This window comes from Aristolochia californica, unplaced genomic scaffold, assembly GCF_029961685.1.
Source record: "Aristolochia californica isolate CCGP_79_NKW_82.1479 unplaced genomic scaffold, dmAriCali1.0.hap1 SCAF_7, whole genome shotgun sequence".
NCBI classification, from domain to species: domain Eukaryota; kingdom Viridiplantae; phylum Streptophyta; class Magnoliopsida; order Piperales; family Aristolochiaceae; genus Aristolochia; species Aristolochia californica.
In genome coordinates, this window is record NW_027182268.1 from 4,411,975 (window position 1) to 4,425,519 (window position 13,545).

The following is a 13,545-nucleotide window of genomic DNA, read 5'->3' on the forward strand; positions in this document are numbered from 1 at the left end:
AACCCTCCGCTTCCTTAGTCGGTCTTCTCTTGTCGTTGATTTTTTGCAAAAATATGTCTACCCCGATGCCGCTGCACCTAAATTCCAGCCCCCCGCATCACCTTTTGGCCATCATTCGCCCTGTTGGCACCGCACAGTAACTTCTCCCCAACATTTGAGTAGACGAGATACCTAAGTTGTCCCCCTTGACGCCCCGTCCCACATAGCATGCAAACTCGCATTGCAAAAATAATTTTTTTTTATTTAAAAAAAACTTCACTAAAGAACCTCTTCATCTCATCCGGACGATGTGCTTCCGTCCGCCCAAGTTGCCTCCAATGCCGCATCTCTTCTCCAGACGATGTGATTCTGTTTGCCCCAAACGCATCTAGTGTTGTTGGTCTTCCTTCGGTACTTTCGTCCGATCCAGCTACTGCTTTTCCATCGAATGATGCGATTCCTTCTGCCCCAGTTGTTGTTCTACCACCAGATGATGCGATTCTGTCCACCCCATCCACTGTCCTTCCACCGAACGATGCGATTTGTCAGCCCCAACCGCCTCCAGTGCAACTGGTCTTCCTTCGGGTGATGCAATTCCGTCCACCCCAGCCGCTTCAAGTGTCGTTACTCTTCTTAGCTGCTACCAGTGCCGATGCTCTCTCCAAACCACTTTCGAGAACACACTTTCTCTTTTTGAAGATCAATATTGGACTCTCCTCTCGAAGCTCCATCTTAAGTGGGCATGATAGAGATAAAGATAAAGATATTGAAAGGGATAAAGATAAAAAGTGATTGAATTAGAAACAGACTCAAACTCTGAAGAGTTATAATCATCTACAATTTCTATTGTAATTCTATAAATAGTGTACACTTGATCAATGATAATCACGACAATATTATTCTACAATGAGTTCCCTGGATATCTATTGTTCTTAATCAATTATTCAATATAATAACAGGTTTCACTTCTTCTCGTTATCAAATAAGGAGATTTAAGAATTACATCACTATGACCAACCTCGAACTTGAGTGGGAAGAAAAAAATTAACTACTAATTGTGGGTTCCCAAATTAAACCATATATGACCTTCCAATGGCCACTTGATGATTTTTTTTCAAAGTATCATTTATGCAAGAGACGAGCAATTGTGGAACCACCTCTAGTAAACTTTCTCATATAACTCATGCCATTGTACTCAAATACAATCAAGGCAAGGAAATTAGAGTATTAGTAACTATTTGGAAGCTTATAAATACAACCAAATGTTAAAAAAATTTTAAATCAAAACACGTGCGCATGTGTACGAGACTCCCATGCGCATGTGCATGTGGCGTCACATGTGACTTTTCTGCCACACTCACACCCATGTTCACACATGTGTTCAAGTTGGCACTACATGTCACATGGTGGCATGTGGGGTTAGGCAGGAATGAGTTTTTTAAAATAATCAGAATGATTTGACCATTGGGATTGTTGGGATTAGAGCCATTGGATGAAAACGGTTACATATTCGAACCATTAGAAGGATGTTACCGATCTAAATTGTTGGATTGTGCAATTAAAAATCTGAACCGTTAGATCGAGGTGTTATAGATATGAATGGTCAAATTAGGTGTTATTGATAAGAATCATTAGATCATATGGTTAAAGATATGAACAATCAAATTGGGCATTACTGATCTAAACCATTAGACCAAGTGGGTACATGTCTAGATGGCTAGATCAATTCGTAGATCGAGGAGAGATTTTCCTTCAATGGGTAGAAAACTTTATAAATAAAGCTTCATATAGGAGAGTGATATAACAGAGAAAAAAATTATTGTCTTCTAAAAGAAAATCAGTGTTCTTGGTTTTGTTGAGGAGGTTTTTGGAGTTCCTTGATTCTCCATAGAAAAGAAGGAAAAAATTTCAATTTGATTCTATTTGAGCAATCATAAAAGGTCATAGTAAGTTCGTGGACCCATCTTAGTATTGTGTCCATAAGAGGGTATAAGGTCCATTGTTTCTTAGGGAGGGATCGCCAATATCCAATGCACTGTGGGAGGCAAATCTCTTCAGAAGACAGTGAATACACTCTTCAGGCCTATTTGAGGTATTACTTAATTTGTTTATTCTTAATGTGATTGGTGAAACGGTTCGACAAAAAGGTAATGCATCAATACCAACATTTATTATTTGGGTTTATTAAGTGTTATTCATGATCTTTGAGTTTTATTTTCCAATAATTTTGAAAGAGATCCTACTTTTGGAATATTGGGAAAATTCAAGAACTCATTAAATCAAACATTGAAACCCAAATCTTTAAATGGAAAAAACTTTGCTAAATGCATAAGAGAATAAAATACTAGTTAACAACTTTAGAGTTTTTTTTAATATGATAATGAATGAACCTCCCATTAGTAACTTCAAAGACCATGAACTGGGGAGATCAAGTGCTAAACACAAATATAAAAAGGATGATTATTTGTGTCATGGACTAATCCTTAGTGATCTCAACAACAATTTATATGACATATATTCTGATACTAAAACTTTAAGAGGATTATGGAATCTTTAGAGACAAAAAATGGGCAAGAAACAAAGTCAAGATAGAAGTTTTTCAAAGGAGAATATTTCACCTACATGTTGGTAGATGGAAATTGGTGATCAATCAAGCACATGAGACTTAAAATATTGTTTCTAAGATCATTACCAAGGGTATTCTAATAGATTAAAAAATTCAAGTATCTTCTCTCATAGCAATACTTCTATAGTCATGGCCAAACTTCAAACTCTAGATGGAGCATAAAAGAGAATTTTCCTCCTTAGACGAAGTGTTGGTTTCAATCTATATTAAAGAAAAACATATAAGCAACACAAAAAAACTTAGGTAATGATTCTGAAGCTAGTGAAAAAGTAAATTTGATAGAATCAAAGAAAACTAATTTAACAAAGAAGAAACCTGAGAAACACATTGATAAGCCTAAATAAAAGATTCAATAGGAACCTGCGCAAAAATTGAATAGAGGCCAACTTTAGGACTTAACAAAGAGACTACTTGCTTTTTAAGGATACCACAAACACAAATGACCTCTTGGGTGAAGAATAAAAGACTTGACTCAAACTGGATGTTGGGCACACTCCTATACTTTTTAGGTAGTGGGTCTAGGCATTACTTTGGAGTGATGAAAACACAAGAAGATAAACTGAAGAAATACTAAAAGAAAATAACTTTAACCGAAAGGAAGTGACTATGCAATATTCATTCTTCCAAACAAATCTAAAATATAACCTTTTTTTTATAAAAAAAACCTAAGAGAGACTATAATGGTAGAACTTAATAAATTTGACCAAATATAAATTTTTTGGAGGTGACCATAATTTTTGAAGTTGACGATGCATAAGATATACAACCAAGTAAGAAAAGCGCAAACTTAAAAAAAAATCGGAGCAAGAAATTTTTTCATACCTTGAACGAGCACATCACAGAGTGATTAATTATGAAAAAAACTCTCTAATTAGAAGAGAAAATTTTGGCTAAAAAACTAGGATTCTAGGAGAAAAGGGAAACTCAATTCATGACAATGCAATGGAGAGATAATAGGATAGAAAATATGAAAAAAATATTTTTTACCGAATTGACCTTTATTACTTTTGATATCGATACTTCCAACAATATAGATAGAAATTACAAACCGCTTATGGCTTAAGAAACTAGACTCAAAAATATTTAATTTGATACCAAATTTGACATAAAATTCTTCATTCTTGAATATGATATGACCTCTTTATTTTATTCATTATGTAGTTTAACGATTGCCGACTCCAATGCCAATATCTCCTTATATATATATATATATCAGATCGATAAGAAATTTTCTCCTTATGAAAATATAATTTGATACCTTTTATTAAGGTATAATATTTCTTTATAAAACATACTTACTTTGAGAGAATAAATCTAATAGATTATGGACTCTGTAATATGGCCGAATTGAGTACTCTTTCTTTTTTTGCCAACAAGACCATTGACTCTTCTAATATTGATATCTCCTTCTAGAAAACTCAGATTGAGAATTGGTTCAATAGGTAAGGAAATAGACTTAAAAATATATCTTTTGACCTATAATTCTTCATATAAAATTTGGTTCTTGATGGCATAAAATGCCTCGAAAGTTGAAGTTTTTTTGCTATTGCTTGAACTATTCATGTAGTCTAACCTTTGTTGCTTCAAATATCGATTTCTCTTTGTAGAAAACTCCGATTGACAAAATTATTTTTGAGTTAGAAAATAGACTCAAATATCTTTCCATAATATATAATTTACAATATGAAAAGTTCAATATGGAGGTGCCAATTCCAAGAAAACAACAAGTACTGGGACAAGAAAGAAAGATAAAACGATAGAATACTTACTTAAACTACTAAAGATGATAGATTAGAAAAGGATTACATTGTCTCTGTAGATTGACTAAGTCAAATCACAAAACTCACTCTGGTACCATGTTAAATATATTAAAAAGTGAAAAACTTTATTGACGATATAATTTGAGTATAATGAGCTTCTATTTATAATAGATAAAACTAGTAAAATCCAATTAAAATTAAACTATCTTTATCCCAGTTACACCTAAAGTTAAACACTAAAAGATAAGTCCTTTAAAATTGAACAATCGAACATGAATAGAAGACTAACATAATTAAAACACCTTTAACTGAGACTCTTCTGTGAGACTTCTGTAAGACTCCATACATTAATTATGGCTATTTGAGACTTCTTACTGTGAGAATCATGTAAAATTCTTCCATATCTAATCTTCAACAATCACAATATGTAATTGTTGGCTGAGAGTTTTACTATGATGAGTGTTGTGATCTATGTTAAAAACAATATTGTCACTATATTAATTATGGCTATGTGAGACTTCTTACTGTGAGAATCATGTAAAATTCTTTCATATCTAGTCTTCAACAATCACAATATGTAATTGTTGGCTGAGAGTTTTACCATGATGAGTGTTGTGATCTATGTCAAAAACAATATTGTTGCTTGAGTTTTTGGTGGTGGAAAGTCTGTTTGTCACCAAAAGAACAGATTGAGTGAAGGTCTAAAACTTTGTGTGGGTGGAAGAAATTCCTATAGCGAGAGTGAGAAAATGATAGATTTTAGAGAATGAATCTTGTGAAGTGTTTTATGGAAAGATAGGTTTGAAAAAATAGATTTGGATCAAAATTATGCTTTGATATCAATAAAGAAAATTGACTAAAAATTTACTAACCAATATAGTATTCAATACAACTCTTTTAATGAGCGGATGAACTTCACGTGGTTTATTTGTCAAAGATAAGGTTTTGGCCTGTTGTTTCTCCTAATTTGTAGGATCCTTGTTCTGATGAGGAGATAACCTTTCTTGAGATCCTAATTTTATTCCAACGTATTTATTTCTTAGCTTGAGGTTTCCCTATAAGATGAATTTATGCCAACATGAGTATCTTCATTGCTTTGTTGTTCTGATTCTTGTAGGGAGACAAGAATGGGTATGGACATGTTCATTAGTTGATGTGCATGACATGGATGCAGGGAGTCTTCTCTGATTGAGATGGGACTTGTTCATTTGTGCATGGCATGAACTTATAAGTGGCACCACTAATTGGCAGAAAAGAAGGGTAGTCTCATGATAAACTCACTTCTAGCAAAGGGACACTAAAAAGATGTTTTGTAAAACAAAGAAACAGAAAGCTAAAGAGATTAAAACTAGAGTGAGAAAGCATAGAAGGATTCCTCCAAATTCTATTTCGTCCCTCACCCTCTAGGCTCCTTTTATAGTGCTCACAGGGGTGACATAACCGTCCATTTAATGTGGAACCGTTACAATTCAAGATTCAAGCTACTAACATATGTCAGTGAAATTTTTCAGATTTCAAAATCACTAACATATGATACATAGGGCAGGGACCCCTCCATCATCTCTTTTTCCCTCCCCCTTTTACAAAAAAAGGCCCAGACCAAGGCTCCTTCCCTACCTGTAGCCAGGAGGAGATGAGACAAAGTGGTGCCTTGACCTGCATCTTTTTAATATTTTAATTTTTATTCAGGCTCGATATGTTCGAGCCTAGGTAACTCATAGCTAGTTCATTTGGCCATGTTGAAGCATCCCATGCTCGATTCAACCAAAAATCCTTCAAATCATATCAGAAAGAAACATAAATAAAATAAGAGAAGAAACCACAAACACCAGACACCAAAAAATCGATCGGTTTTAGGTTTTTTTTGCCGTCTCAGTAGTAAACAGAACAAATAAATAACCTTAGCTTAATCTTATATTCATATATGACTCAAGAAACATCGAATATCCAGGAACAAAGTGATCGAAGTACGTTAAAAACAACAACAAAAACTATTAAAAGACGCCCTGAACATATCGCCGTCCTTCTATAAATCCATGCATGGAAAACCATCAATCGGGGAACTCACTTAGTTTCAGAACCATGAGGTCTACAGCACTCTTGGCCCTTTTACTGGTTGCTCAATCTGTGGTCTACATAGGTGCTAACAGGAATTCCAATTCGTTGGATCAATTCTTGAAGGATAAGATCTCAGATGTTGTATCCAAAGATCGGCAGAGTTTGGGTAGTTTCAGGCTTCAGAGTGGAGAGGCATACTCATCTGTGTATATGGGTCGTCAAGATGGATTAATGGAAGCGGATAAGATCGAGGTGTTGCCGGGGCAGCCGGATGGAGTGAATTTTGATCAGTATTCTGGGTATGTCACTGTGGATCCTGATCATGGCAGGGCACTTTTCTACTATTTTGTTGAGTCTCCTCAGAATGCTTCTACTAACCCTCTAGTCTTGTGGCTAAACGGAGGTAATACAGCAACGTAATCTTTGTTTTTCATTTTGTCCTGTGATCTTGTTTCATCGTTTTCTTCTTCCAAAAATATTTCACTGTTTCATCAAAAACAGTTCCAGAACTTAGCTGGTTCTAATTTCAATAGCTACTGATCATGATAGTGCACCACCATCTTCTCACCAAAGTTTTTGTTCAGGACCTGGTTGTTCATCGCTCGGTGCCGGCGCAATGATGGAACTCGGACCGTTTAGAGTGAACAGCGACGGGAAATCTCTTTACGGCAACGATTATGCGTGGAACAATGGTAATTCTCATTATGTTTGACGTTTTTTTATGTAATGGGTCCAAGATCATTATCGTATTCTAACTTCTCTGTGTGTGTTCTAAACAGCTGCGAATGTCATCTTCCTCGAATCTCCGGCCGGAGTCGGGTTTTCATACTCCAATACAACTTCGGATTATGATCAAAGCGGAGACAACAGAACAGCCATAGATACCTACACTTTTCTGGTTAATTGGCTGGAAAGGTTTCCTCAATACAAGAGCAGGGATTTTTTTATTACAGGAGAGAGCTACGCCGGCCATTATGTGCCTCAACTAGCTCAGTTGATCCTTCAAAAAAATAAGATAACCAATCAAACAGTACTCATTAACCTCCGCGGAATCGCCGTAAGCCCTCAAAATTTTCGATAAACAGTTGATCTTATGACTACTTCGATCAAGTTCTAACAGTTGAAAAATTATTAGATTGGCAATGCATATGTCGACGACGAGACTAATAATCAGGGACAGTTCGAGTTCTACTGGGAGCGCGCACTCTATTCAGACGAGGCCTATGAAGGAATTCAAAAGTTCTGCAATTTTGCCAATATTTCTTCAGAATGTGGCACTTATCTCAATCAAGCAGCGGGAGAAGTTGGACCAGTTTACAGCTACAATATATATGCTCCCTTCTGCGACTCTCCTGCTAGCTCCCGCGCTGTGAGTAATCTTCACTGGAACGAAAACGAAGCTAGTCTTGATTCCAGGTTGAAAAGTCACGCTACTTTCTTCTGTTATTGTTAAAAATAGGCTGCGGAGTTTGATCCCTGCTCGGAGAACTACATCTACGCCTACCTTAATCTTCCTGAAGTGCAGAAGGCTTTGCACGCAAACGTGACAGGCCTCCCATACCCTTGGGAAGATTGGTATAGTTAAAATCTTTCTTCTTTGCGAATCATTTCTTTCTTTGCATATCTTCATAGCGAAGCTTATTACCAGTTCTTATGATTATTTCAGCAGTTCTAATATATCATGGCGTGATCGACCAGAGACAGTATTACCAGTCATCCAAGAACTGATGGCTACTGAGATAAAAGTGTGGTTATATAGGTATGTTTGAGTTTTTTTTCCTCCTAAGCCTTTGACATTTGAACCAGAAACCAGCCTTCAATGGAGTTTTGACTGAAAAATCGTGGGATTAATGAGATAGTAGATTATCACTTTTGCATGATCATGGGACTACTAGGATCAGCAGAAACAGATTTCAGATCGTTATTTAAACTATTTTAACTTATAAAAATTACACTTACAGCGGAGACGTTGACGGTGTAGTGCCAGTGACTGCTACTAAATTGGCAATAGAAAAATTGAAACCACCGGTGAAGACAGCTTGGTACCCATGGTTCAGCCAAGAGGAGGTAAGATTTATATCTCCACCTTCATTAGTCAATTATTAATCCGAAGAAATGAGAATTTGACCATAATTATTCTCAAAAATAATTAGTAAAAATAAAATAATGATCAAATTCTCTTTTTTACTAACTATTTTTTGAAATAATAATGATTAAATTCTCATTTTCTTTTCTTTTCTTTTCATAGAGTTCCAAATAGACCCTAAGGTAACCCTTTGAAACTGACATTTTTCCTTGTTTGTATAAAGGTCGGCGGGTACGTTGTGGGGTATGATAACCTTACATTTGTGACTGTAAGGGGTGCCGGTCACTTCGTTCCAAGTTATCAGCCGGCCAGGGCACTCACCCTCTTGTCATCCTTCTTGGAAGGCAAACTTCCTCCGGCTAATCCGTGATTGCCCATTTGTTATCCCACCTTTTGTTTTTAAACCGAGTTCATAGACTATGTCATTTTATTATGAATTTCATATTATGTTAATGTCTTTTAAGATAAGTTAATTTTCTAGTTATCAACTTTCATAAGGCATTCTCTTGAGGACATCAAGGACTTAAGTGTCAATAGGGATTTCTAATAAATTCTATTTTCATTTAAAATTTTTTGTTAAGCTTATTTTTGCTTTAACGATTTATTTTTTGTTGACTATGTTAGCGAAAATAGTCCCACATAAATAAATGTTAATAAAAAATTTATGGTAATTAGTTGAAAATACCTTTCTAAACTACAGTAATTACTTTAGGGTGCATATGAACCTAACTCTAATGGTATCAATATAAAATGTCTACCTTATAGAGCTCAAATTATAATGTGAGGGCAAGGGTGTCAAAGGTACATAAATGCAATAGAATAAACTATTTTATATACCACTTAATTCATATAACACTTACCCATATTATTTGTAACTTATTCTAGATATTATCAGATAATTGGGTAGATTAAATGAAGTAACAAATATTATTTTGGAAATTTATAAAATTATAAAACTATAAAAAATGACATAATCATACACATATATGCTTTGGAAGCCAAGAAAAATGACACTCTAATATGTTAATTGAAAAATCATTTTAAAAAATATTAAAGATCCTTCAAAATGTCATTAGAATCATAAAATATCTCAAATATACATACATTAAACAAAAATTACTGAGTTTTATATATATATATATATATATATATATATATATTTTTTTTTTTTTTTTAAATATGACCCTTTTCAATACCCTGTTGAAATAGAATGGCCTATAGGTTTAAATGTTCAAAATCTAATAGATAATATATCCAAATTTTCCATCGAATTAATTGACAAATAAAATTTCTAGTTTACACTATATTATGAAATTTTAACATATTACTAAATAATTTTTTTTTAAAGATGGTTGCAAAGAAAACCAGCTTCTACCAATGGCCCTCTTTTCCATAGATTGAGTAGAGGCAGAGAGTAGAGGAATGCAAAGATTATTCCATCATGATAAGGAGAGGTAACTGACTGTTGCTATAGAATATTTCCTTGCAAAGATGATAACTCTTGTTGTTGTCTAAAATAGCTCAAAATACTCTCTACAAGAGAAAAGAGGACAGCTGAACATTCCACCTAGTAATTCAAAAACACAGTAAAGAACAATTAAAATACAGAGCACTGAAACCAGATTTTATACTACTACCAGTTGTAATTACTTTTAATACTGTTTTTTGAAACAACTGATGAAAATAACAAAGAACAAACTACAACTGAAAACCCACCAAGCTAAGGTCAGCACAGTACCTTCACATGAAGCAAAGTGGTTCTAAGATAACAAGACGATTACCATAAGAGTTTCTGTTGCTCATTTCGAAGTTGAAGCTACCTTAAAAAATCGAAGAAGAAGAGAAATCGACGACTGTTTTCTTACCCTCCATGTCGACTACTTCCCTTTTCTTCTCCTTAGCTTCATGATGCAGTATTTCTATTAGAGAAGCAGCTTTCTCTAATTGGCTCCCCTTATTTTCCTTGTTCGCATGTTGACAAGTCGGTCAGTTTAGCTGGTATTTGCATTCTTCTTCTGCTGCTGTGGTGCTGAGGTGACTCCTTAGAAGGCAATTGAATCATAACAGTCCTAACAATTTTCATAACCGAACACACCAAGGATAAAGATGGATCAACCTGTATTCGCCCACTCTTATCTCTCCATTTTCTTCAATTAGCAACCACCCGTTTTTATATGCCCATGTTTTCTTTGCCAGCTTTGGCAACTCCTCAGCTTTTTGTTGTAGGACTAACAATACCATCAAATGGTTTGTCCAAATTTTCATCATTCTGTCATTGCCTACATTAACTTATTGATTAGACTAGTTTCTAGTTTAGTAACTTACCATCTTACCAATGTCGTGTGCGCCTCTGAACAAGCTGCAAACCACCACCATTAACCTCCTCCAGACTTTCGAAGTTGTCTCAACATGAGATATAATCAGATACATCCAGTCGAGATATAATCAGATACATCCAGTCATGTGGGACTTTAGATGACTTAAATCCCTAACTGCAGGAATCTGCTGAAAAGGGGAACTTTCTTTTGCCTTTTGGTGGGTTCCGGTGAGACAAGAAATTCTCATTGCAGCATATCTCATTCCTACCTGGTACCACCTACGCCATCAGTTCATGTAAAAGTAAAACAAGATAGATAGAAACAATGTTTTCTTTCCTTGATTCTGCAGGACTACATGCAGTTGTATTTATAGGTGTTTTGTAGATAAGATACATCTGTTACAAATATTTGAAAAATATTTTAATTTGAACAGATTTGGTTATATCTTGGATTATCTTCCATAATCGTCATCCTCATCTATTTGTTTAGCTTTATCTGTTTGTTGAGATTCAGTTGTTCCAATACGCCCCCTCAATCGCAATGGGAGCTCGTGTACATTGTGATTGGCTCGAAGTTGGCAGAAACGTGCAGTGGGAAGCGCTTTTGTGAATGAGTCAGCTAGTTGATCTGCGCTGGAGATGAACCGAACCTGTAGTTGACGTTGGGCAACCTGATCGCGCACAAAGTGAATGTCTAGTTCGATGTGCTTTGTGCGTGAGTGATAGAGAGGGTTAGCCGTGAGATATGTGGCCCCTATATTATCGCACCAGAGTGTAGTTGTACGTTGACTTGAGATGCCGAGTTCAATGAGAAGAGAGCGGAGCCACATAACTTCTGCAGTGGTATTAGCAATGGCACGATATTCTGCTTCGGTACTTGATCGTGAAACCGTTGGTTGTTTGCAGGAGCTCCATGATATTAAATTAAAACCAAGATATACACAGTAACCACTTACAGATCGTCTGGCGTCGGGACAACCTGCCCAGTCGGCATTAGAGAAAGCATGTATTTCTGTGGATGAGTTACGGCGGATGAGAATGCCATGGTGAATAGTTTGCTTAAGATATCGAAGAATGTGTTTGACTGCGGTCCAGTGGTCTGTAGTTGGACGCTGCATGAACTGGCATACTTTGCTGACTGCAAATACGAGGTCGGGTCTTGTAAAAGAGAGATACTGGAGAGAGCCAATTGTGCTGCGATAAAGAGTAGGATCACTGAAAGGATCACCTTTGAATATTGATAAGTTGGCTGTTGTGGACATGGGGGAGTTAACTGGCTTAGCTTGTAGCATATTGGTTTTCTTGAGCAGGTCAAAAATATATTTCTGTTGAGAAAGAAAAAGTCCACGATCATCATGTAGTGCCTCAATACCCAAAAAATAGTGAAGCGGCCCAAGATCTTTTAGGGCGAAATCTTGCTGAAGATTGGTGATGATTGAGTGTAAAAAAGATTGTTGAGGCCCAGTGATGATAATGTCATCAACGTATATGAGTAAGAAAATAACAGTATGTGTAGACCTGAAAATGAATAAGGAAGTATCGGCCTTGGAGCCAGTAAAACCCATTTCTACTAGTTTATTGCTGAGTCGTGAGAACCAAGCACGGGGTGCTTGTTTGAGCCCATAAAGAGATTTTTGGAGATGACACACAAACTCAGGACATGATGGATCTGAGAAACCAGGAGGTTGGGTCATGTAAACGGTTTCTTGTAGATTTTCATGTAAAAAGGCATTTTTGACATTTAGTTGTCGTATAGGCCAATTGTGTGATACTGCAAAAGAGATAACAGTGCGAATGGTCGTGGCCTTGACGACTGGACTAAAGGTAGCATCATAGTCAATATCTGGCAATTGATGAAAGCCTTTTGCAATGAGACGGGCTTTGTAGAGATCGATGGACCCATCAGCCTGTTTCTTGATTCGGTAAACCCACTTGCAGCCCACGAGGTTACTGTTGGGTTGTGGAGGAACTAGAACCCATGTGCCATTATCGATGAAGGCCTGAAATTCTTCAATCATGACCTGTCTCCAATGTGGATTTTTTGAGGCAGTAGAGAATAAAGTAGGTTCAATTTCCTGGGTTTCAGTGATTAAGGCCCGTGGAGGGGGAGTCATATCTGGCGGGAGACTTTTGGGTTTGTGTATATTATTTTTGGATCGGGTGATCGTGGGATGGGAGTTTTGATTTTCAAAATGGGGTTCGGGTTGAGATTTTGGGCGGATCGGTAGGTCTGGTTGCGACGGAGGGTTATGTGGCGACGGGTTCGGAATGTGCGTCGGGTTTGGATTTTGCAACGGAAATTCATTCTGCGATGGAAGAGTATTTTGTGATGGGAGGTTGTTGTGCGCCAGAAGGGTATTTTGCGATGAGAGGTTGTTGTGCGCCGGAAGAGGAGGTTGCGACGGAAGGGGATTTGCCATCGACGGAAGGGGAGGTTGCGACGAAAGGGGATTTGCCGTCGACAGAAGGGGAGGTTGTGACGGAAGGGGATTTGCCATTGACGGAAGAAGATTTTGCGACAGAAGGGGATTTTGCGACGGTGGGTTTTAGACGAAGGAGGGTAATTTGGCGACGGGGAGTGATTTTGCGATGGGTTAGATTCTGAAAGAGAGATAGATGAGGGTAGCGATGGGAGAGGGGTCTGGGATGCAGGAGAGGAAGAATCTGGTTGCTGAAACGGGAAACGGGATTCATCGAAGATTACGTGCCTGGAGATAAA

At 36.7% G+C, this 13,545-nt stretch overlaps 1 protein-coding gene across 1 annotated transcript; it reads left to right on the forward strand.

The window, feature by feature from the left end:
* Positions 1–6,447: 6,447 nt before the first annotated feature.
* LOC137936248 (serine carboxypeptidase 1-like) lies at positions 6,448–8,879 on the forward strand. Its single transcript, XM_068780821.1, has 8 exons — positions 6,448–6,826; positions 7,008–7,115; positions 7,203–7,480; positions 7,559–7,792; positions 7,883–7,998; positions 8,090–8,182; positions 8,385–8,490; positions 8,733–8,879. The coding sequence occupies exons 1-8, from the start codon at positions 6,448–6,450 to the stop codon at positions 8,877–8,879; spliced, it is 1,461 nt and encodes a 486-aa protein (XP_068636922.1).
* The last annotated feature ends 4,666 nt before the right edge of the window (positions 8,880–13,545 follow it).